The 26,894-nt window shown below is 43.6% G+C and overlaps 1 protein-coding gene across 3 annotated transcripts in view; it reads right to left on the reverse strand.

The window, feature by feature from the left end:
- Positions 1 to 26,894, reverse strand: part of KIF13B (kinesin family member 13B) — a 260,575-nt gene that overhangs the window by 146,053 nt on the left and 87,628 nt on the right. For all 3 annotated transcript variants that reach the window (XM_075598681.1, XM_075598680.1, XM_075598683.1), the window contains exons 3-9: positions 23,869 to 23,881; positions 13,991 to 14,051; positions 10,079 to 10,171; positions 9,478 to 9,658; positions 6,689 to 6,776; positions 5,868 to 6,002; positions 562 to 674 (exon numbers count right to left, since the gene is read on the reverse strand). In XM_075598681.1, coding sequence (XP_075454796.1) covers positions 562 to 674; positions 5,868 to 6,002; positions 6,689 to 6,776; positions 9,478 to 9,658; positions 10,079 to 10,171; positions 13,991 to 14,051; positions 23,869 to 23,881 — 684 coding nt within the window. The remainder of the gene's footprint in view (positions 1 to 561; positions 675 to 5,867; positions 6,003 to 6,688; positions 6,777 to 9,477; positions 9,659 to 10,078; positions 10,172 to 13,990; positions 14,052 to 23,868; positions 23,882 to 26,894) is intronic.

Raw genomic sequence — 26,894 nt, forward strand, 5'->3', positions numbered from 1 at the left:
TCTGGACCTAGTGGCACCCAGTTAGTTTATTCTTATGTGTACACACACACGTTTCAGAAAGCACTATCAAAAACAGACACGTGTGATAAAGACTGGTTCAATCAAGCCCTTACACGTATGTGTCCATATTATCTCTGTACATCTCCTACTCCGTGGTCTATACTCTAGAGCAGAGGTGGGCAACTGAAGTCCTCAAGGGCCACCAACAGGTCAGGTTTTCAGGGTATCCCTGCTTCCGCACAGGTGGCTCAAATCAAGGCTGAAGAAGGGATACCCTGACAACCTGACCTGTTGGTGGCCCCCGAGGATTAGAGTTGGCCGCCCCTGCTCTACATTGTAACTCTCTCAGGACAAGGTTTTATTACCTCCTGTGTTACCCGATGTGCCTGCCCCGCGTATCCCTGTACTATACAGTATCAGTATGCCATTATATTTGACTCCAGTTGAACGTTGACACAGTGAACACACTATGTAAATCACCCACGGGATAAGTGGCTACCTTGTTAATGACTGACACATATGAAAAATATACACTGGGACAGCTGGTGCGGAAAAACGTACTTGTTGATGTTGCTTCCCTCTTTTAAACGTTCCCCGGCTGCTCCCGTCTTTGTTGCTCTTTCGCTGCCGGCTAAATCTACCAAGCTAAGTTTACTCACTTTCTCCCCCGAGGTCTGAAAAACACAAAGAAAATGATCAAAACGCAGGATAAAGGAAAACAATAAAAAATACAACAATACGTTAATCTCTTTCATTTATACTTTGTAAATTATTGAATAATCTACAAAACGTATAGTGGCGATAAACAGGATGTGAACCCTTTAGAATTTTAATATTTCAAACCTAGAATGTTATTGGATCTTAATCTAAGTCCTAATAATAAAGATAAGCTGATCAAACAAATTACACAAAAACATGATTCTTTAAAAAAAAAAAAATTATTTTACATTTATTGATCAACAAATTATTCAACATTCAATAACCATGTGTGAAAAGAATGTGAACCTTTAGATTCAGTACCTGGTGGCACCCCCTTAAGTCCCACATTGGTTTTGGGGAATATTGGCCCATTCCTCCTTACAGAACTGCTTCAACTCGGTGACATTTGAGGGCTTCCTTGCATGGACAGCTCATTTCAGGTCCTGCCACAACATTTCGATGGGGTTTATGTCCGGATTTTGACTAGGCCATTCTAAAACCCGGAATTTCTTCTTCTGCAGCCATTCTTTTGTAGATCTGCTTCTATGTTTAGGATCATTGTTTGCTGCATGACCCATTTTCGCGCCAGCTGATGGACAGATGGCATGACATGACATTCTAAACATTTTTGATACAATAAATAATTCATGGTTGTGTCAATGATGGCAAGTCGTCCAGGTCCTGAGGCAGCAGAGCAGCCCCAAACCATCACACTCCCACCACCATGCTTGACGATTGGGATGAGGTTCTTTGTTCGAATGCAGTGTTTGGTTTTCTCATTGGAGGCCAAAAAGTTCTACCTTTGATTCGTCTGTGCAGAGAACATTGTTCCAGAAATTTTGTGGATCATATATGTGCCCTTTTTTGAACTTCAGATGGGCAGCAATGTTCTTTTTAGAGAGCAGTGGCTTCCTCCTGGCTATCCTCCCTTCAGTCTTTTTCTGATAGTTGAGTCATGAACACTCACAATAGCCAAGGCAAGAGTGGCCTGCAGATCCTTGGATTTTACTCTGGGGTTCTTTGTGACTTCCTGGAAAGATTTTGGCAGGACGACCGCTCCTGGGTAGAGTCACTATGGTTTGGACTTTCTCCATTTGAAGACTGATAGTGGATTGGTGGAGTGCCAAATCCTTGAAATAGTTTTGTAACCCTTTCTAGACTGATGAGAATCAATAACGGCTTTTCTGAGGTTCTCAAATATTTATTTTGATCGTGGCATGACGTGTTTCCACACACCTGTATGGTGAAGACCAAACTCACAAAGTTTCTGATCTTTACATAGGATGGGGCCTCCCAAACTCACCCCTGAAGATCTACCTAATTATTTAAACACCTGATTCCAATTATCCCATTTAATTTAGCTGATAAAACCAGGGCTTCAATTACATTTGCACGTACCCTGACTCTTAATTACTCATTGTTTGTCGAATTCATACAACATTTTGTTTCAAGAGAAATGGAATTGGTTAATATAAACCCTATTGGATATTTAAGAAAAGACTGGTTTTGATTCAAGAAGGTTATCATGGAAAAACGATGGAATGTCCGTAATTATCATTGGGGTTCACAAATCTTTTCTCACCACTGTAGACATGACGATATGAGATGTGCAGTTGAATATTTGAAGCTATGTAATACCTATATATTTATGTACTGCTGAATACCAAGAACAAATGAGGAAATAAAGCAGTTTCTCTGTGTTGCATACAGTCTGACAATAAGGGGTTTGACGCCCGTCCTGGAACAAAGGTGATCGAATACTAGTGGCGCGGGCACAGGTATTTTTTTGCAACTTTTTGTAACTCCTCGTTTCCATGGTACAAACAAAAGCTTTGGAGGGTTTTCAAAGTCTTCATCTGATATCATTTGGTGATACTGTAAGTCTGTTTGTCACTCCCTTCAAACGAGAATTGTGGTCTTGGACTAATAATGACTTTATAATAGCTATACAAACAATGGACAAATCTAAATAAGATAAACAGAAGTTGCTCATAGGCGGAAATTCAACAGACCCGGAGAAAAGCGGATACGTTCATTGGTGAACAGTATCTAAATAAGTGAAACTGTTACTTTAAAGGGGATTGAATCTGAGAAAGTTGATTACGCCAAGTTGTTTAAGAAGTAATTCCTGCCACATGGGAACGCCGCTTTTAAGAGAGCCAGGAAAATAGACATCCATTATTTACACCAGGGGTAACCAACCCCAGTCCACAAGAACTAGCAACACGTCACGTTTTCAGTGTATCGCTGCTTCAGCACAGGTGGCTCAGTCAAAGATGTACACTCTACAAGCTAAGAGGGGGACGGAAACAGTGACATTTCCAATGTAAACGGCAGAGATTGAGCTTCTTCAGGACCGGTGATGACAGCCCTTTATTGCAATGAAGAGCACAATCCTTTTACTGAACCTGCTTACAGACACCAAAGCCTCTGTCAGAGCCGGATCGTGATCCCAACACCCCAAAAAGCTTAAAATCTCGTTCAACTAATTATTTGCGTGATATAACCCTTTGAGCACCGCAGCACCAGAGTGCCACAAAACATACGGCACTCGCGCTCATGTGATCGCTCCGTCACGGACGATGAAACAGAGGGGGAGAAGTCATGGGCCACCCTACGTCTCGGGCATTCAAAAGGGTTAATGGTGCCGTCATGTTTTGCCTCCAACCACACGGTTATAGGATAATAAGTGGGTTAATGGGGGAAGTAAGGAAATGGTCTCTGGACTAGCGGCAGTCATTCAAGAGGCTTATATTAACTAATTTTAGGGAGCTATTGCATGGTATGTGTCCATGAAGGCGCAGTCCCACTTAGGACGATTACTACTGATAACAGGTTACAGTTTGATAAATCCCTTTTGGCCGAAACATGTCCGTTTAGTTCTCTCCATTTTTAGACAATAAATCGTTCTTTTTTCAATCCTCTTCGCTACATTATATTTTTGTGGTGGGGCAGTCCTCTTGGCACCATGCCAGGTTTTTCTACAGTTTGGTGATTGATGCTTTGAAGAGCAAAAATAAATAGCACAGAAGTACTGCACTTAAAAACTATTACAACTTTCCCTTATTACCAGCCTTTATCATGTCTGCTCAGCCCCAATGGTGACACAACCCCATGTGTGCATGTCCATGCCAAGCAGGAGAAGCAATGAGAAAAGTGGTACGATTGCTTCATATGCAGGAAGGCAAATAAAAGGCGACAAGAAAACTCCCAAAACTCCATTTACATCATTTCTTAGACTTGTAGAAATCATTTTAATAGATGTCTATTTGTCTGATGTTACTACAAGAAGAGGCATCAATCACCAAAGCTTTAACTTATACCTTCACTTTGTTCTTGGGCATAACAGCACAATAATGGGGTCATTCTATATACTTCAAGATCATCGCACTCGCATCTAAATGTCCTCAGACCATTAAATATACAGGAGATCAAAAAGAAACACACACATTTCGGGGTAAAAAATTAACTCTTCATCAGGTTTGCACCTAAAAAATGGTTCATATTTTACCAGGAAACATCTTTTTTTGTGGTTTTATGTATAATAAATGGTCTGAACATTTTTTACACGCAAGTGTGCGATGCTCTTTATCAACATAAGGTTTGCAATTGTGATGGTTTAAAGGGGGATCCCACCAGGAAAATTTTCTGCACCGCCAGAAAGCAAGTTTATTATAAGACTACTTACCGACGGGGGTGCAGGGCAAGTATAGTTTCTTGATTGGTAATTCTATATACTCTGAAGACACCGTTTGGGAAATTGCAGAGTACACAGAATTGCCCCTTAAGGCTGCGGGTATCTGTATTGGCACTGCCACGCGCTACAAACGACCCAGCTCCAATTCTGCCACACCTGTCTCGCCCACATCAATGCAACTTAAAATGATCACAACTAAAGTAAACAAGATAATATACTACAGCAGTTTGCAGTCTGTTTTAACTCTTGGCAAACAAAGGGACTTTCCCAATGTGTTGCAAGCCGCTCTGGCATCAGTAGAGTTGGTGCAATCAATTAGCATCTGAATGGAAAACACTTCATGAGATGTAAAGGTGAGAAACCAGAAAACTGGGCTTGCACAATAAAGCCTATTTGCAAAGACATCATTACAAGATGCTGATACGGAGGAGGAGGAATCTCCCCCCAGACAGAGCCACGGTCAGAGATCACAGAACATGCCCACTGGGGCAGTATTTCTGCATGCGCAGCAACATTCAGCTTTATGAGGAACCACTAATCACAGGGATAACAAAGGGCGGATAAGGGCTCTTATAATGCGAGACGAGCTGGTGTCCCATAAAAGTGGCCTTGGTGTGCGAGAGAATGGAGCCAGAGACTGGAGAACAGTGAGATTTATTGGGAAGGACAGAAGGGGGAGGTGGATTCCGGTCAGCTGATTATCAGAAGTCAGAGTCCAGACAAAACCTAGAGGGACCTGCAGCATATAGCAAAACTATGACTTGCACCCATCTCCACAGCTACTAAGAGAAGTCATGTCATTTACTTGGGACGGTTTTATTTCTAGTACCAGCAATACTCCCATTGAATGCTACGGAGGTCACAGGTGCCTTTTTATTAATGTTTCCATGGGTGGTGCACGCAGGAGACCCACACAATAGCCCATTAAGCCTTTAAGCACAAATTACAGATATTGAGAGCTTGCAATTTAAGGTCTTATGATGCCAGAGTAACAAGGACATAAAGTAACATACTCAAGGTCACAAAGAGCAGACACAGGACTAAAATTGGATTCCCCAAGTCAGCATCTGCACCCCTAGACCGGTCTCCCTCCCACACGTGAGTTACTCAAACATTACTTTTCACCAACAGATTTTGCACGGCCAACATTCAATTAAACATGGCTGGGTCACTATCAGTTACTTTTTTCCTTTTATAGACTTACACTTTCCCTTTCGTTTTAAAGGAATTTATTTAAAAAAATAAAAACTCTATCCCCTTCCAATTTGTTTCGCCCAAACATTGCTGGTATCTCTTCATAAAACAGCCCAAAGAGCTTTCCCTCACAGTGTAATAAATGTAGATCTTTTTTTACATAAGGCACAGTATGATTACTCTTTTAAACCACTCCAATCACTGCCGGTGACAGACGGACAGTGCTCAGGTACAGCACAAGGTGAAAACATTGCAGGAGAAGCAGGAGGGGGCTCACCCCAGACTGAGCATCGCAGAGCGTGTGCGTCAGGATTATGTTGAATACGGCATGGGAACGGCTGCTCTCTTCGTTCATGTTGGTTGCAGCCACAGTGCGAGATTTGTTCCCCTCGGACATCAAAGATTCAATGTCCTGAATAGAAGCAAAGGTAAAACGTCAGCACGGTTATTCAGTCTGTGTGTCCCATACCGTACATAGTGCTCCACAACCTGGCATGCAGGGACGGAGAGCCCCTCTCCGTGTGTTTCAAACCATTCATATTCATGCTCTGTGGTTACCGCGGAATATAGAAAACCCTACAGGGAAATTGTTGTAGATTCAAGATACAAAGGAAAATATTGCACCTCCGAAATAAGCCACGGCTCAGTCAGGGTTCGCAGACTATTGGAGACGCACCAATTTGCTAGATTTGCTTACTGCAGAGACTAGAAATGGGGCGCACACACACGCACGCACGCGCACGCACACGCACACGCACGCACTGTCTGCCCATATTTCCCTGAAAGCTTACTAATTTAGGGACTTTATTAGCACTTGGGGTCTTGGCAAAACATTCAGCAGTGAATCGTTTGGGAGAGAAAAAACACTTAAAAGTTGTGTTTTGGACAATTTTGTACATCTTTAATTCTAATCAAAGTGAATTTAATCCATGCACCTTATTTGTTATGGTCTTTATTTGGTAATGGTAATAATTTTCAACAAAAACAAGCATTCCTTTTTGGTGTAGGGACTGAAACAGAGAAACGGCAAAGCAGCAAACTTCACTCAACATTGTTTTCATGATGGACCGTCAATATGCATTGAGACTCATTCCTGACCTTGTAGCATGCGACAGCCAGCTTGGAAAGGCCATCCACGTATGGACCCAACACTTTGTGCTCTCTAACCTTGAGAGACTGGCGGCTTCTGAGGAGGAAATAACAAGGTTACAGGTCACACGCTGCCATCAGAGTGATGAAGTAGTGTATATATTGCTCTGTGCAAAATGGTTATCGCCATTGGCTCTGGCAGTAATGAAGTTAAAAGAAAAAAGGCATGTGTACAATACTAGCATGAGTAGGAACGACAATTTGGCATAATACCCAAGTGGAACAAGTGAACCCAACATACTAAAGACTTTTCAACTGAGTCACAAATGTATGCTGCTAGTGGCAAGTTTATGGATGTGTATGGTAGCCGTCGGTATTAAGCTTTTAATTTACTCACCTCTATTTGATGTACCAGCATCAGACATTACTACACCACTCTCTCAAAATAAGTAAGCACCTTCCAAACCCATAAATCTGAGCATGCCTTAGCCCCCAGTTCATTTAGCCACATCTGTGAACTCACAATTGCTATGACACAGGTGGCTGTGACCGCCAACCTTTGTTCTAATGCCAGTTCAAGCACAGCGAGAAGAGGCAAAACATTTCTCAACACACAACAGGCATTCAACGCCTCTAATCTGCTTAACATTTGATGTTACTGCGGTGCTGCAGAAAATTTGGCAGGCACAATGAGCCTCGGCCATGCAAAGCCTACAGCTGCTTTTGGGTAGCTGAGACTCCGGGAGAAACAAAAAGGCTTGGCAAGGAAATGGCACTGGGTTTCGACGAGGGTCCTCTCTCCAGCGCCATTCTTACTCGGCCACTCTTCCTGGCCATTGTATCTGGTAAAGTAATGATCACCGCTTCATAATCTTGCCAGTGCGGCAACTATGCAGAAAAACGCACTTCCCACCTTCCCTACAAGTATTTGTCTATGTATCACTGCAAGACGTTAACATGTCCTGTAGGTACATATATCGGGAGAATTAGAGTACATTGGAAACTCTTTAGGGTCAGGACTCTTCTCTTAATGTTACATTTATGTCTTGATGCACTTATTCCATATACTGTACATCAGGAGTTTTTTTTTTTTTTTAAAGCGTTTCCTACCTGGTTGGAAATGGACACACAGACGGACACAGACGGACAGACACAGACACGACCATGCTGCCTGTTTTAATGCTGTGGTGTGGACATTCATTACAAGAAGTGACCGGCTCACAACCTACTATTTTCCTTTATGTAGCAAGACAATGCAACGGGTTAAGAATAAGGACCAGTTGGTGCCATGATCTCTAGCATGAGCAGGGGGACCTGTTACAATTACATCTACGATGGCATAAATGAGCTTTATTCTGGGATACCAGGGGGATTTAGTGTAGATGTATAATGCAATCCCTCGATGAACAAATCCCTGTATGTAAAAGGCTTTGACTCAACTTATCCTGCTAGAATGTGTTGCACAAAAATGCTATTATTCAGTCCGAACAAAAGTGTATTCAAATATAAGCATCAGAAGAGGAAAATAAGATTGCTTAGTAAACTAACTCAGTGCTGTCAGCTGCATGTCAATGGAATGATCAGAGATGATAAAAATAGTGTCTCTTACTGTTTGATCAAGCTCTGGACCTCCACATAAACCAGAGCAGCTGGGCCATGATCACATATAGTACGTACTATATGATTGTACGACATATATATTGTATTAAGTATTATAATTCCCTGTAATATATTGTTGCTTTTGTAAAGCACTGTTGGCGCTGCATAGAGATACAACTATACATACGTACATGTACGTATAGGTGTGTGTGTATTTATGTACGCATGTATAGTTTTTATTTATATACATCGCTTTACAAAAGCTACAATACATTACAGGAAATTATAATACAATAAGTGTAGAACAATAAGTATTTATGTAATATACATAAAACTGTACCCCGACTGTACCGCGCTGGGGAATATATTGGCGCTTTACATATAATCTACAATAATAAATGCAAACAAAGACAATACGAAAGGAAATCCCTGGCCCGGAGAGCTTACAATCCAAGTCATGTGTGTGTGACTGTATACAGACATCTCACAATGGAATGAACTGGCACACAAAATAAAAAGGATTTATTACATCAAACCAATGTACCAGTCAGCGAGCTCGGGCTCTCTCACTGCCCGCTAGCATCAGAAGACCTGTAAGTGTCAACTCATAACATTTTCATATACTTACAATATTAATTTACTAGCATATCTACATTTACAGCCATACTCCAATAATAAAGAAGCCATTTAATGACATATTTTGATCATAACATGATTAAGCTTGCTAAGCCCGTCAGGGTAAACCCCAAATATAGCAGGGACCTAGACTAGGTGAAATATGTGTCAGTGCCCGTAGAGGGTTAAATGAATGAAGCATAATGCTGCTTGTGATTTAGTGCAATTAAAAGCTGGCTTAAGCCAGTAACAAAGTTCAATTATTATGAAGGCAAACCATGTGTGCACAAATTCCTTAGTGGAAAATAATACATACATACACACACATTTATTTAGTAAATTGCAAGCCGATTTGGGGAGAGCGCTGGGATTGTATTTTTTGTTCACATATATTTGTATTTATATATCAAATAAAAGGTGTGAAGATAACCTCATGTCTCGGGGCATTCAAACTATAATATCAGTACATCATCAAGACAGCCGTCATGAATTAATCAGTGTATGCATGTGTGCTGTCTCGGATTAATGGTTTCTTTGTGAATAGTGGAACAGGGGATTTCATTTGAAGGGGCTATAAAACGTACCCTTTGGGGTCAAGGAGATCCCGGACTTTTTCGTTGTAGATTTCCATGTACGAGACTTCCACCTTAAAGCTCAGTTCTTCGTTCTCGGCTTTCTGGGTCCTATCGAAAAGGGTGCTGCATAGCCTTGGGATGAGCCCGGGCTGGTCTGCAGTACCCATCATCGTGTAGGACTTCCCCGAACCTGCAAAACATCATCGTTACCGTTTCAGGAGCGGCTGACCGCTCTGCGCCTGCCGCTCAACGCATTATAATTACTGCAAAGCTGGAATAGCATACGACAGGACTTAGGGGGTCATAATTGAATCTACCAGAAGAGGTTTACGGGAGGCAGAGATATGTTGGGTGGAGAGAAGGGAAGTACTCTAAAAATGTACCAGTTTTACCAGCTTTTGATACAGCCCGCAGAAATTCCTTACTTATTTGTGCATCTGTGCCGACCTTTGCAAACGGGGACAGTCCGAGATTAAACTAGGACATGTGGTCACTAACAGTAATTACTACGTTTGTGAAGTCTTAACTGTGTTTATACCATTCCCTGCCAGAATGCATTAGAGCCCTTTATGGCAAGGGAAGGGGGTAATCGAGATACTGTGCAACTTACCAGTCTGTCCATAGGCAAAAATACAGGCGTTGTAGCCCTCAAAAGCATTCTGAAGTATGTTCTCCCCAAGGCACTGAAACACAACATCTTGACCTACAGGAACGAGACGCAGAAAAGATTCAGTTTAAGGGACCTGCATCATTAAGAACATTTAGGTGTTTCCCATGTGTGGGGAAGGATACCGTTATGGCATTCAGGTCTGAAAACAGCCAGTCTGTTCATATATGACCTTCACTGGCTACATTAAGTGGATACTTCTACATGGCCCAAAGGACCTGTGCAGAAGTGGGGACAACGAACTAGCAGAAAAGTGCTCTCCATTTATTACATCTCACTACTTGTGTAGTACGGAAGGTGTATAAAAAGGCTTTGGAAAGCACAACAAGGGCCTGCTAAAGTAAATGTTAAAAAGAAATGGGGGAAAATCTATATTTTAATTAAAGGGATACCCTGCTGCACTCTCCCGGGCTGTGCGGAGAAAAAACAGAAGATGTAGCATTTATAAACCTTTTTATTCTTTTAGATTGTTTGTTCATTATGCTCACATTCTGTGCAGCAAATCTATTACAATCCAGTTAGTAATCTGTTTATTTTACCAACTCCGAACAAGAAAATGCTTCATCAGGAATCGCAGGAATTCTGGGAAAGTACGGTGTCTCCATAATCTACAAAAGTAGGTCTTGCTCTGGTTGAGGATTCTGATCATGGCGAAAAAGTAATTTAGTAGAACATGAGGCTCAAGGAGATGTCAGTGGCCGCTTGTCACATGGTGCAAGTAATTAATTAATGGGTCATACTTCCGTGAATAATGAATTGGTTTTGAGGCTTCTCCTGCCTGGTAGATTTTCTCCCTCTTTTGTTTGGCTGACGTTTTCAAAACAAGTAAAACTAAAGAATTTTAGAACCGAAACACTAGTGAAAGTGCCCACCCTTACCACCATTGAGCAAACAAGACGGACGTGTGTCACATGGTTGTAAAAACAGCCAATAATCACGTGGTTTCAAGTCAACAGCTAACCATATCGCTATTAGTTCAGTCTGGGTCACTGGTAAGGAGGAAGTAAAACATGCAGATAAAGATTAACTGGAAACTTGGCAGGGAAATAGAGAGGTTCTGCCCGGCCCCTGGAGAAATGACTGCCGCACATCTCACTTTGTAAGAGCTATTAACTGCGTGCGGGTATATCTTTCTACTCACTGTACTAACCACTTCAAACATACACATCTTTATCAGCGGAGCACTCAACTGAGCCAAACCAGGCTGTGTCATACTCTGTCTGCTTAAGTACCAATACTTTCATTGACACAGGAGTGTAAAGGTCTTTTTATGCAGCGCCATACAGATTACTGATTTGCTCTTCTAGACAATAGTTTTCTAATATCTGGTTAACAGACATACCCTTGCTGTTGGTGGGATAAAACGATAGATACCTACTTAACAGCCAACCTTTCATTAAAGAAATAGTGTGATAACTGTCCTGTGTGCTGGCCCCTGCTTGGGACATTCATCAGTGACGCGGAGCAAGGACACCCATTACCAGCAATGCAATGGACAGAAATGCTGGCTAGTTATTACTAGAGGTAATCCTTTTATATGGAAGAAAGAGGCAGCTGTATACTACAAGAGCACCTTATGAGCCTGGTTATATCTAAGGAATATGAGAGGTTATTGAAGAACAAATACAGAATGACTATTACACGTATGAATCCTCGTAACACAATTTAAGCATTAGTAAGACCACACCTTGAATATAGTGTGCAGTTTTGAGCACCACACCATAAAAAAATAATTAAAAAAAATGCAGAGAAGAGTCGCCAAATTAATTAAGGGGATGGACAACCTTACTTATGAGGAGAGGCTAGTTAAATTAGATTTGTTTACATTAGAAAAGGTGTCTACGGCCGCGCTTATAGTGCCGGCGACATCAGGCTGCGGGCGCTGGAAAAATACAATTGAGATGACTTCCAGCGATCGCGACCGAGCCGTCGTGCCGCACTTACTATAAGCGCACGCGACAGCGTCAATGCATTTGTTTTGACGTGACGTCGCTGTCGCCGGCACTATAAGCGCAGCCTAAGAGGGGATACGATAACTATATATTAATATATTCGGGGACAATACAAGGAGCTTTCAAAAGAACTATTCATCCCACGGGCAGTACGAAGGACTCGGGGACATCCCTTAAGGTTGGAGGAAAGGAGATTTCACCAGCAACAAAGGAAAGGGTTCTTTACAGTAAGGGCAGTTGCAATGTGGAATTCATTACCCATGGAGACTGTGATGGCAGATACAATAGATATCTTCAAAAAAGTTGGACATCTTTTTAGAAAGGAAAGGTATACGGGGATATACCAAATAAGTAAACATGGGAAGGATGTTGATCCAGGGATAAATCTGATTAACCATTATTTGGAGTCAGTAAGGAATGTATTTTTTCCCTCATGAGATATCATTGGATGATATTTCACTGGGTTTTTTTTGTTTGCCTTCCTCTGGAGCAATTTACTGTAATTACAATAAGATAAGTATCTCATCTAAATTTAGCCTAGGTTGAACTTGATGGATAGATGTGTTTTTACAACCTCATCCACGATGCAACTATGTAACTATTACATGCTTGTTGTCCAGGTCAGGGCTGAGTATTTCAAGCCTAAATATTAATCATTAATCATTCTCTATATACTGTACATATATATTCATGAGGTAACTAGTTAAAATAAGTAATTTAGTATGAAATTAGAAATTATATTGGAAAATGATAAGCTGCCTCTACAAAGATAAGAAGTTAAATCAGTCTGTAGACAGGCAGATGTAGACATGTTTTATGTGATTTAGAATCTTGGTATGTTTAATGTGTTTTGAGTTGAATAGTATATGTTCAAGGGTTTGGAATCAAAGGTTAGTTAAATACTTAGAAAGACAATACAATAGAGGTGGTTCTTAAAAGGCAAGTAACATAGGATTAACTATACAGTAGTTACTTAGTGACAGAACAAAGAGGTTCTTTTAAAACAAAGTACATTTCTAATGTTGATGATTGACCAAGAACATTTTGGCTGACGGTGAGAGAAATAGGTATGATTCAAATGCATAAAGAGTGTATTTGAATGTAGAGAATCAAATAATTTAACACCACTAAGCTAAGAACAACAAAGCTAAAGATTCGACTAACAAAATTCTATATGCCTGAATGATGGAACCGACTGACATGATGCGGTGAAATATGTTTTCTATGGTCTCTGAATAAATTGAGAAAAGAACTGAGCCGTGGACTATTTGATATATATTGAAAAGTGGGACATTTATTTGCACCCGTCTAATGAGCAAATGTTCATTTGGCGAACCAGCCAAACCCATCTTCAAGGGCAATGATCACAGGTTTTTTAGACCTAACAGTTACAAAGACTACAGACTGTAATTTTGTAATGCTGTCATTCTTCAGCCCATCAACCCCAGGCAGTATTCCCGAGTCCCGTGAATAATAGCAGAGGAGGGACGTGCACTGCAGTATAAATGTTTTAAAACTAGTGGATGAAATGGGCTCCATTTATTTTTATGTACTATTCCTGTGCCAATTTTTTTTCTTTTAAACCAACAATCTCAATGAATGAAATACTGGAGCAGCACTGGGCTGTATCTTACACCGAGTTATACAATATTTGCACTACCTCAACAAAGGAGGAGTCCTGTTATCAAATAAATCCACTTTGTTTATACACTGTCCCACTTGAAAGAAAAAAAAAGTACTGTTGGTTAGTAAATAAAGCCCCCTGCACACCTGGTACCATCACACTGGCACTTCTGGTGAAAATATGATTTTGATAGATGGAATGTCCATCAAATATCGGAATATAGATGTAAATGTATTAATGTGTTACAGATCAATAACAATGAAGCATGAGTGACATTACCTGCAAACTTCTCCGTAACAGATTCGTCCATGGACCAGAAGCAGTGATCGTACGCAAAGACCTGTGCGGGAATTGCATGATCAATATCTTACCAAGAGTGCACGACCTGGGGGATGGGAGGATTTGGGCCCCTGCTCAATATCCTGTGATGCCGTTTTTTCCCCATGTAGGAAATTTTAATCCCATTTATCTGAATGGCGCTGAAACCCTTCTCCAGCACTGGGAAGCAGCTTTATATCACATTGGTTGGGGGGTCCTTAGTGTTATAGCCTGTCCATTCATGTCAGGGCCCTTTAGAAATTCCATCAAGTAGTATTTTGTAGGAGACCAAGCAAATACGTCAGTACACTACCACCGCAGTCAAAAACAGATTTGTTTTAATCTGTATTTTTACATTTTTAGTTTAAAAGGATTATTTTATTTACTTCCTACTTCATCTTTCCCAATTCATTCCCTACACCAGGGCTCTTCAACAGCTGTGGCCCGCGAGGACCTGGGAGCGGCCCCAAGACCCGGTTCCTGCTAATTTCCTTTGAGTTGCTTAGGCAGCTGAGTGACGTTTGGCCCACTGAAACTTACTTGTAGGTTAAGGTAATGTAAATATATACGGTAGGTACGGGTGTTATAAATATATCTAAAATGACATTACAATAAGCTTGTAGTCAACCTACACCTCAATGTTTTCTGATCTGGCCCGACTTTAATGAAAGCAGTTGTAACTCTCCAGAATCAGTACAGTATCCAGTGCTGATCAGCTAAATGTATACAACAAAAGACAAAAATACCCAATGCTACATCCAATATGACAATATATACAGTAGTTAAATACCTCAATGTCAGAATTCTCATGAGTAAGGGTCATTTAGTTAAACCCTTTGACCAAAGCGTTATAAGCCTGCAGCCATCTCACCAGTGTGCAGGTCCTAAGATTACCTAATGTATGCAAATTCTCATTGGCCGCTGCTGGAGGCAGAATGACGTCAGTGGGTCTGTCCACACAGGAACAGGGAAAAAACCTTGCTACTTAATGTAGCAATGGGTATGTAGAATTGGGTATTTTTGTCTTTTGTTGTATACATTTGGACACGCTCAGTATTTGGATGTACTGTAGCATTGGGTATTTTGTCTCTTGTTGTATACATTTGGCCACACTCAGTAGCGCTCCTTTTGACATACACATATATATATATATATATATATATATATATATATATATATATATATATATATATATATATACACAACAAAGAAAAAAGCTGCGCCTCTAAAGAACATATACAATAAATATATATATATATGCTATAACAATATGATGTAAATATGGATGAATATCTTAATAATATAAGCAATATATACACATATATGGTATTGCGGACCTATAATAGTATCAGGCCCACAAAAACATGAACAATAGTATATATAAAAAAGGCAAAAAAGGATAAACCAGTCCTCAAATAGTCCAATGAATGGGATAGGTGCTGGTATGCAGGGTCTCCGGCAGCTCTCAATATGGACCAACCACGTCCACAAGATATCTAAAAAGGAAAAAAGAGGAGAGAGCGCACGCCCATAGCGTATAAAAGTATTTAATGAGGGGGAGGGGGGAGAGAGGGGGGTAAAAAACGCACTTACAAAAATGCAATAAAATCAAGCATATGTGATATATAATAATCACCACCATCCGGTTTTTCTGTAGACTCTTGGGGCCGTCCCAGGCTCCGTTGGTAAGGGAGCAACGTCACAGCAGATTCCCAGGGCTGGTAACACCATCCGGTTAGACTGCAGACTTTTGGGGCCGTCCCAGGCTCCGTTGGCAGTGGAGCAGAGTCCCAGCAAATTCACAAGGCAGGTGTGCTGTATAATAGTCCAAGAAAGAGGTCCCGTAATAGTGGTGCCTATAGCACTCGCGCCTGGATCAATACGCTCCAGCGCTTCGTGTAGACTCCAATGTCTGTGCGTCTGACGTCACGACGCTCCCTGACGCGTTTCGTCAGTCACGGCTAACTTTCTCAAAGGGATAACATGAGAGGGGGAGGTCCGGTATTATATATACACAACCTCATGATGGTAATTAAGAGAAGTAACCTCTCCTACTCAGCTGCAATCGTTTTTTGTGCTGCTACACATTTATACACACCCATTTACATAAAATACAGATAATTAACCCTAAAAGGATTGGAGGAGATGGTTGGAGTAGGAGCAAAATTTAAAAACATACACTCTGAATACCAGTCTAAATCCCAATTCATTTTGAATGAATTGCACAATTTGTACAGAAATACTTATATCTGCCAATTCACTTATATAAAAACCATAGATGTATACTATATGTATATAACCCATAGACTGGTATAACATTGTTCATAAAGACAGAAAAGAACTGAGAAATTCCTAAAGGGATCATACCAAAATAAAAATAAAAATAAAAATAATAGAAGTAAAAAAAATAAAAGTAAAAAAATATATAAAAGCATTCAGCCTGCATGTGCTTCAAGACCTAGTTGACCAATAGTATATAAATTTATATATGGGATATGTTATAATTATCCACAGGGTGCATCAGTTAATTAATACTTGAGCACACCTAGTATATAGAGAGGAATGACTCACATACAGGCTAATACTATACATATATATTTAATAACTAAAAAACAAGAGATACATAACATCATATATATTATATAAATAAAATGCAATAGTGTGTACATATACAGACATACACAATCAAGTACAAATATTGCCCTTGGCGGGTGTGTAGATAATTTAAAATTGAATATAGACAGTATCTCATGTGATCCTATCAGGAAAAAACTGATCAGATTGGGGATATTTTGAACCATCAGTCTGGAGTCTGTATGCCACAAACAAGGCCAGGACCCGGGGAACTAATTAATTGTGAGAACATATTTTAATTAATTGTATTGTTAAGTTATGTGGAAAAAGTGTATGTGAGGATAAATACCTAATACCATCTATTAAACCCTAGGATGATCTTATTTCTAATTAAACCACATAAATGTGCAAGTATAAAAAAATAATAATTAATAGATGGTATTAGGTATTTATCCTCACATACACTATTACAATTATTGTATAGCCTTCATATAAATTAAAATAAAATTAAAATTAAAATCAAAATTAATATTCACTTGAATAGGCACTTAATTTAGTTTGGCCATTTAGGGCCCGGGTAGTAAACATTGGCGAATGAGACAAATGGTAAAGTTTCCTTTTACACATACACTACATATCTTTTCACATATATACCTCTTTATATATTTTATATAATATACTTTTTCCACATAACTTAACAATACAATTAATTAAAATATGTTCTCACAATTAATTAGTTCCCCGGGTCCTGGCCTTGTTTGTGGCATACAGACTCCAGACTGATGGTTCAAAATATCCCCAATCTGATCATTTTTTTCCTGATAGGATCACATGAGATACTGTCTATATTCAATTTTAAATTATCTACACACCCGCCAAGGGCAATATTTGTACTTGATTGTGTATGTCTGTATATGTACACACTATTGCATTTTATTTATATAATATATATGATGTTATGTATCTCTTGTTTTTTAGTTATTAAATATATATGTGTAAGGATGTGCATATATATAAAGGTTCCGCGCTGTCATTTGCAAAGGAAGCGCCATATTGTCCTTTTGCCAGCAAGGTCACTGTGTACAGTTAGGCTGCGCATGCGCGAGAAAAGCGCGCGAAGGGTAACCACTCTGAACTCTGAACTGTGAGAGAGTCAGCTGAGGCTGAGGACCAATCGGGAGTGGGACTCTGGATAGAGGAACCGGATGCGTGTGGGCGGTGGGTCAGACACGAGAGGGAGGTGAAGGAGGATTTTGGCGGAACCTCGTGTGCGTGAGCGGAGGGCCAGTGACCTTCCCGCTTAGGCGAGATACATTCCCCAGGCCCGAGGAGCATTTCCCTGTCATCGTAGGGTGCTGTTTTGTAGGGACGGCCATAGTAGTTAGGGACGTTTCCCTTTAGTGCGGTTTGAGCTGCGGAGCTGCGGTCGCCATCTTGGATTGGATGCAGACGGAGCAGCATAACAGAGTGTCGGCGAAAGGCTGGAATAACGCTAAGGACCCTGTGTGGAGTGTGACGGTCACCGCAGTGACCGGAAGGTATCATTGTCTACAAGTGCACCTACACCGGTCAACAGGCGCTGATCCCGCCTCCCACTAACTAATTGGGGCATCAGTGTGAAACTATATGGTACTATACAGACACTGGTTATAGGACATACTCCTAGGGAGAGTGGTAGAGCCACCTGTGTACATAACATTATCCCTGATAAGGTGTGGTCGAGCCACTGTGTGTGTGTAACGTTAATATATATTCTGCCATTATTCCGTTCCGTATGCATAATACATAAAAGGTTGCTGTTGCACAATATGGTTGTTGTGTTCTTGCTTAGGGCATATTCTCCATCATGGGGATCCTGGGCAAGTGGAGGCGCTGCACCGTGATAAGTAAAGGTATGACCCCAGGCTCCCCAATAGCGGAGGCTCAGAGCTCCTGAAGCCACAGGTACATGCAACACCCGTAGTTCCTTATTGTATGCAGGCAGAAAAAGGGCTACATTTGGAGGCGCTGCTGAGATCTTAGACCTGGGGTGCCCCACCATTTTTTTATGTCTCTATTGTGCAACCAACCCACATCATGTCGGTGCCCTCGGCGCTCGAGGTGCGCAAGTGGGCCCAGCGGCGCGGGATTCCCTTGAACCGTGCTTTCGCGCTGGGCCATGTCCCCGCCACAATCTCGTTAGGCACAGTGACCGAGCAGGTCCGAAAGCTCCCGCTCCTGGACAATGCCCAAGTACAAGACCACTTCTATGACCGCGACCAGGCCTGGCGCCGGATCTTGTATGCCACGGAACAAGATATATGCCCCGAGGCTTTACCCCGTATACTGCTGCTGCCCGAGGCCCCGGGGGTGCGTTGCCCCATAGTCCAGACGGACACCCCTGCGCCCCTGGCTACCTCCACTCCACAGAGAGAGTACACACCCGCCGTAGGTGCCGCGACCGGAGGCCCCGACCACTCCCCTGACCATGGCCTGCACCCTCGCTGGCCGGCAGCCCTGAGCATAGGCTCCTCATCCACCCCGTCCGGTCTGCGGTCTGGCCTCAACCGACTTAGCTTATCAAGATTGGACACTTACCCCGCAGTCGGGGATAACTTACCGGGAGATACCTCCATTCCCGCCATAGCCGCCGCTCTCCACAACACCACCCAGTCGCTCCAGTACAGGAAATTAAAGGCCTTCTCCGGTGAGAAACCCACGCCCCAAGGGGAAGTAGGGATAGAGGACTGGTTGGATCATACCGAACAGGTACTGCCTGAATGGACCTGCACGGACGCAGTCCGCAGACAGCGCATCGTTGAGTGTTTACGGCCCCCCGCGTCCCACATGGTGCACTACTACCGAGATGACAATCCGGAAGCTGATGCGGCAGATCTCATCTACTGCCTGACAAAGGCGTATGGAGCCCCGGTGGACACATATGCTTTGATGGCCAAATTCCATGCGTTAGCCCAGAAGGAAGGGGAAATGGTGTCCGATTTTCTCAGGCGACTACACCTGGACCTCTGGAATCTGGTGAGGAAGGGCGTGTTGCCGAGGATAGAAGCCAACGGACTACGCACCACTCAGCTGTTGAGGGGGCTCCTACCCCTACACCCCGTGTCGGTGCGGGTCAGTAGCTGCTTATCGCCCGGACAAGCCTTGTCGTTTCACGACCTAATGGATCGGGTCCAAGCACACGAGACGGTGTTGTTAGGGCGTGACCTAGCCACCGGGAAGAAACCACCGCCGGGGAGTAAGGAAGTCAAGAAAGTGGAACCCAAGCCCGACGTGCCCGAATCTGGGGATCCCGACCCCGAGGATGTCACCCTCCCAGTGACACCCAGATCTCGTCCCCCGACCGGGCGAAGTTCACCAACCAGGAGAGGCGAGGATTACCTCAGTCAGATGCAGTGCTACGCATGCGGAAAGATGGGACATTTACGGGCCCGCTGCCCCACCTCGCGGAGGACGTCGTCCCGACCGGCGCAGTCAATGCCGTGCCAAACTCTGGAGGATGAAAAGGCATCACCGCCCTCTCCGAGCCACCGAATTGGCCCTGCCTCCATTATTCGGGTAGTTATCGAGGGCATCTACGCCGCCGCATTGTTGGATACGGGGTCCCAAGTGACCATTGTATACCGGCCCTTCTACGACCAACACCTACACCAATTGCCATTGCTATCTGCGGATGCCTTGCGACTACGGGGATTGAGTCATGAGGATTACCCCATAGACGGAGTAGTAAAGGTGCAGTTAGATATTCTCCAGCTGAACACGGGTAAACACCACCCCATGGAAGTGGAGGCCTTAGTGTGCCCCGAACCTCAGGACCATCCCAGCGCACCAATTATCTTGGGGACCAACGCTGACATTGTGCGCGCGGTATTCCGCCAGTTTTTGCAAGAAGCGGGAGAAGCCCCGCTGCTGGCCCTAGCGGCCTGCCCCGCCCTCCAAGAGGTCTGCGGTAAAATTGCGACTGAAGAGGAGTACGGCGTCCTTTACAGCCAAGAATGGGGGCTGACTCAAATTCCCCCGGGGGAAGGACGAATGATGGTCGCTGCTTGCCACTACCCCCGACGACGGTCGGAGGATCAACTCTTCACCGTGGAAAGTGTGGCCCAAGACGAACAACGGTTGGGCTACAAAGTACTGGCCTCCGTAAAGAAATGGCCCGGGAAGATTCCGAGTCGCACCTGGGTGTACGTGCAGAATATATCCCCGTACCCCATGACTATTGACCGGCGACAGACGCTGGGAAGAATATATCCCGTGACTCCCGAGGAGAAGGTCTCAACGAGACAATCTGGATGCTCTCCTACTACCTCTGATTCAGTGTTGGAATTTGACTTCGGCGACTCGCCACTCCCGGATGAATGGAGGAAGAGACTGCAGGACGAGCTACACGACCGAAGGAGCCACGGGTAAAGAGCCTCTTGGCCCGAACATTGACCATTTGACTCCAGTGAGTCAGTCCCTAGATCCACAAAGTCCCTGTTTCACACCCCAGAGAGACTGTACAAATGCTGAAAACCCCTCAAGGGTAGAGATGGAATTACCAGTGGAGACTGGATACTCTGCAGAGGAAGCGGAGGAGAATCAGCCTCGGAGAAGTCAAAGAACCAGTCAGCCTCCCATGCGGATGGCATATGACCAATTCGGGGCACCCCATTATGAGGCTCAGCAGTGGGCTCGGCATAGGATGCAAACTGTGATGGTACTGTTTAACGAGATGTGTAATCTAATCTAGGAAAGAGAGGGTTGTGTAAATAGTTATATATATATGTGGTTTAGGTAGACCAGCGGGGACGTTGGATTCTGGAGAGGGGAGAATGTAAGGATGTGCATATATATATAAAGGTTCCGCGCTGTCATTTGCAAAGGAAGCGCCATATTGTCCTTTTGCCAGCAAGGTCACTGTGTACAGTTAGGCTGCGCATGCGCGAGAAAAGCGCGCGAAGGGTAACCACTCTGAACTCTGAACTGTGAGAGAGTCGGCTGAGGACCAATCGGGAGTGGGACTCTGGATAGAGGAACCGGATGCGTGTGGGCGGTGGGTCAGACACGAGAGGGAGGTGAAGGAGGAGGTTGGCGGAACCTCGTGTGCGTGAGCGGAGGGCCAGTGACCTTCCCGCTTAGGCGAGATACATTCCCCAGGCCCGAGGAGCATTTCCCTGTCATCGTAGGGTGCTGTTTTGTAGGGACGGCCATAGTAGTTAGGGACGTTTCCCTTTAGTGCGGTTTGAGCAGCGGAGCTGCGGTCGCCATCTTGGATTGGATGCAGACGGAGCAGCATAACAGAGTGTCGGCGAAAGGCTGGAATAACGCTAAGGACCCTGTGTGGAGTGTGACGGTCACCGCAGTGACCGGAAGGTATCATTGTCTACAAGTGCACCTACACCGGTCAACAGGCGCTGATCCCGCCTCCCACTAACTAATTGGGGCATCAGTGTGAAACTATATGGTACTATACAGACACTGGTTATAGGACATACTCCTAGGGAGAGTGGTAGAGCCACCTGTGTACATAACATTATCCCTGATAAGGTGTGGTCGAGCCACTCTGTGTGTGTAACGTTAATATATATTCTGCCATTATTCCGTTCCGTATGCATAATACATAAAAGGTTGCTGTTGCACAATATGGTTGTTGTGTTCTTGCTTAGGGCATATTCTCCATCATGGGGATCCTGGGCAAGTGGAGGCGCTGCACCGTGATAAGTAAAGGTATGACCCCAGGCTCCCCAATAGCGGAGGCTCAGAGCTCCTGAAGCCACAGGTACATGCAACACCCGTAGTTCCTTATTGTATGCAGGCAGAAAAAGGGCTACATATGTATAGTATTAGCCTGTATGTGAGTCATTCCTCTCTATATACTAGGTGTGCTCAAGTATTAATTAACTGATGCACCCTGTGGATAATTATAACATATCCCATATATAAATTTATATACTATTGGTCAACTAGGTCTTGAAGCACATGCAGGCTGAATGCTTTTATATTTTTTTTTACTTTTATTTTTTTTACTTCTATTATTTTTATTTTTATTTTGGTATGATCCCTTTAGGAATTTCTCAGTTCTTTTCTGTCTTTATGAACAATGTTATACCAGTCTATGGGTTATATACATATAGTATACATCTATGGTTTTTATATAAGTGAATTGGCAGATATAAGTATTTCTGTACAAATTGTGCAATTCATTCAAAATGAATTGGGATTTAGACTGGTATTCAGAGTGTATGTTTTTAAATTTTGCTCCTACTCCAACCATCTCCTCCAATCCTTTTAGGGTTAATTATCTGTATTTTATGTAAATGGGTGTGTATAAATGTGTAGCAGCACAAAAAACGATTGCAGCTGAGTAGGAGAGGTTACTTCTCTTAATTACCATCATGAGGTTGTGTATATATAATACCGGACCTCCCCCTCTCATGTTATCCCTTTGAGAAAGTTAGCCGTGACTGACGAAACGCGTCAGGGAGCGTCGTGACGTCAGACGCACAGACATTGGAGTCTACACGAAGCGCTGGAGCGTATTGATCCAGGCGCGAGTGCTATAGGCACCACTATTACGGGACCTCTTTCTTGGACTATTATACAGCACACCTGCCTTGTGAATTTGCTGGGACTCTGCTCCACTGCCAACGGAGCCTGGGACGGCCCCAAAAGTCTGCAGTCTAACCGGATGGTGTTACCAGCCCTGGGAATCTGCTGTGACGTTGCTCCCTTACCAACGGAGCCTGGGACGGCCCCAAGAGTCTACAGAAAAACCGGATGGTGGTGATTATTATATATCACATATGCTTGATTTTATTGCATTTTTGTAAGTGCGTTTTTTACCCCCCTCTCTCCCCCCTCCCCCTCATTAAATACTTTTATACGCTATGGGCGTGCGCTCTCTCCTCTTTTTTCCTTTATATATATATATATATGTATGATGTGGTGGGTTCTGGGGTTAGAGCTTGCTGGGATTCTGTGCTGATCAGCTAAATGGCAGGACGGTGATTTGCAACCTACAGTATGGCCTATGGGACAGCTGGGGACTTAAATGCTAAATGATTTATTTGTGGTGGTATACACTTATTTTGTACTGGGCGTGCTGGACCAGTCAGTGCCAGCCGTGCCTGCAACTGTCCTGCGGATACAGTGATCCCAGGTTAACTCTTTAGCTGCCGGAGGTGTCTGCAATGTGTCCCAGTCCCCTCTGATGCTGAATTGGTTAAAGAAATGGTCAGCAGGCCAGCACAATGGCACGGGCAAAATATAAACAAGACACAGCTTACCTTTGGCTGACTCCTGGCGTTTCCACAAGGAAGCAGCGGAAAAGAGAAGAAAAAGACAAAAAAAAGGGACGTTATTTCCAAGATCTACCTTACCATTAATACCCAGCCATGCTTCTCCCCCTCCCTCCCTTCCCCCCTCCCCCCCCCCCGCTACTCGGCACTTAACCCTGTATCTGCCAGAGAGCTCTAGGTGCACAAAACGTCTTGGCGCACGTAGGATACCAATGCATGTCCACCGGCACAGAAGGGGTTTAAAGATCTTTGCTGGTGGGACTCGGTCATAGGTCAGTCTTGCAAAGTCTCCCAATAAGTGTAACCTCACATTAATATTATAGTAATGAATATTATATACTTTACTTATAACATTTCCCCAAGAGTATACTGTATATTTAACCACTATATACGATAAACTGCTCAACCTCAATACCTAAATGTTTATTATTATTGACCAAGGTGCATAGGAACACAGTACAGGCATACCCCGCACTAACGTACGCAATGGGTATTGCTGTTCAGGACGTGCTGATAGGCGCATGCGCGAGCTGCCGTTTGCCTATTGGGCGATATGTCCTTACTCGCGAGTGTACTTAAAGTGAGTGTCCTTAATATTGGTAATTTTCCACAAAAATTAACTTTTTGGGGGACCACAACTCCCCATATCTCAATGCTTTTGATATTTGGGGGTTGACCGCTGTTTTAACTCATGGCTGGAGTGTCTGCATTATCCCTTCTGCTCCCCATATATTATTACCCGTCTGCAAACGGCGTCCCCTAAATGAAGAATACAGAATTGGTTATTTCCCGCTAATGTTTAAACCAGGATAACACAGAAACCCCAACAAAATGGGATACATCTTCGTGCTCCGGTGGATCAGAATGCTATGCTTTCTATTTTTTGCACAAAAATAAGTTGAAACAGCTTCAATCTTAAAAAATCTTAAAGAATAAATAACTTGCTATTTGCAAAGTAGAGATAATAGAAAAAATACACCAGAATAAGGTTTCTAGGGGCACGTGTGACTAGGAAGCGCCATCATAACTATGCTCACGACATACGTCAACGGGAGGTAACTCTCAATGTATTACTTCCTGGTAACACATTTGTATAAATGAATTATAAATAAACTTCCAAGGTAACAGATAAAGAAAACCGTCCACAGCACTAGTATGTGCAACTGAGTATATGGCCTGGTCCCCGCTGGCTACTGCAGCGCCCGCTGTGGCGGACGCTGCAGGGACGAGAGCCCTCCCCTCAAGGGCGCCGGGCCTGCTGCGAGGGGGGGCTGCAGCGCTGTGGCGAGAGTTGCACCTGCTCAATAGAATTGAGAGCAGGACTCGCGACAGAGCGCTAAGCCACGCCCACGGCGGTTCAGCCAATGATGGCAAACCTGCCGGGTGACATCATGGCCGCGCCCCCGTCACTCCCCTCCCCCCCCCCCCCCGGTCTCTCTTCCTGCAGCTCCCTGCAGACCGGGGAATCGGCTGCACGCGCCGCCAGTCTTGCGGGCGCGCGCACAGCGGAGGTACAGGGGCCTCAGCCTTAGAGACTTCGAGATATTTAGGGCTTGAGAAAGGGTTACGGTGACCTGAAACGGTGCATATTTTTGCCGTCTTTCTTGCTGAATACAACATGGAATAAATGTAAGTCTTTAATACTCAATTAGACATACCAGTGCTGTGGTCTTCTCTTTCCCTTTATTATACTGTATCTTTCTATTTTAAAACACGTTTCACTTGTCCTGCTGGAAACGTGGCACAGGTGCACGGCAATTACACCGCAATGGGGTATTGCGCCTAACTTGAGCACACCAAATACTTTCTCCCCTGTAGTAATTCACCGATGGTACTGCAAACTAAGAAATACCAACCCTGTTCCCAGGGAGCACACGACTCATTTTCGGGAGGCTTTTTTAGTTGATGGGAAGGGATTCCATATCTCGAGGGCGGCCAACTCCAGTCCTCAAGGGCCACCAACAAGTCGCAGGTTAAGGATATCCCAGCCAATGCAACCGTTGACTGAGCCACCTGTGCTGAAGCAGGGATATCTGTAAAACCTGACCTGTTGGTGGCCCTTGAGGACTGGAGTTGGCCACCCTGGCTAACGTGACCCTTTAGTGGTGGGTTTGTCTCCATATACGCTGCTTACATGGCAAGGGCAGGATATGAGCAAGTGCTGCGTGTTAACCAACGTCTGGAGATCGTCGTAATCTCATGTTTAACGAGATATTTCAAAGCACCGCCAAGTACAACGCCAGCACTCTGCAAGAAGGAGTTAGCAGAGCACACGATAACGGCGCCGTGATTTGTTCGAATAACGGACGCTGCATCTAAGAGGTAAAGTTCAGAGGATGCATCGGACCATCGTAGAGTACAAGCACCTACAGGGCATCCTGACACCAAGCAAAGCTGCTTCTCAAGCCAGTCGGACTGTGTTTTAGACTCTTTAATGCAGCAGTTCACAGTCAGGTCTGCTTGCAGTGTGTTATGCAGAAGGCATTACAGCAGAGATAGGAGCTGGCGCCTCTGAGATTATTACCATGGTATCCTTTAGACTGCAAGGGGCTCTGGGGAGAGCTTCATTTTAACCTCCCGGACTAATGCCTTTCCTGAAAGAAGCAAGAGTTAAAAAAAAAAAAAAACAATAATAATAATGTTAAATGGCTTTGGAAGGGGAAAAAGTGATCTCTCCATCGTAAAAAAAAATGGTACGCGAAAAAAGGCGATCAGTGTGGATTGCTGCTTCAATTGATTTGGGGCTAATTTTTTTAGGAATTAAACAGTTACAAAAGAAATCAGTAAGCAGGGTACAAGTAAAACCAGAGGTAAAAACAGCCATCCTACTGTACAGTGTTGTGAAGAAATATCAAAATAAAAGTGCAGCAAATGTCACGTCTGTGAGTGGCTCTAAACATGTGATTCTAGTATAATAGGGGGGTGTGTTCAGTGTGGAAAAGGGGTCTGCACACTGCACGTTTTGTAAATAGGTCCAAAGTTACTACCGCCCCTTCTGTACAGCAAATGCCACA

This window comes from Ascaphus truei, chromosome 4 (assembly GCF_040206685.1).
Source record: "Ascaphus truei isolate aAscTru1 chromosome 4, aAscTru1.hap1, whole genome shotgun sequence".
Lineage (NCBI taxonomy): Eukaryota > Metazoa > Chordata > Amphibia > Anura > Ascaphidae > Ascaphus > Ascaphus truei.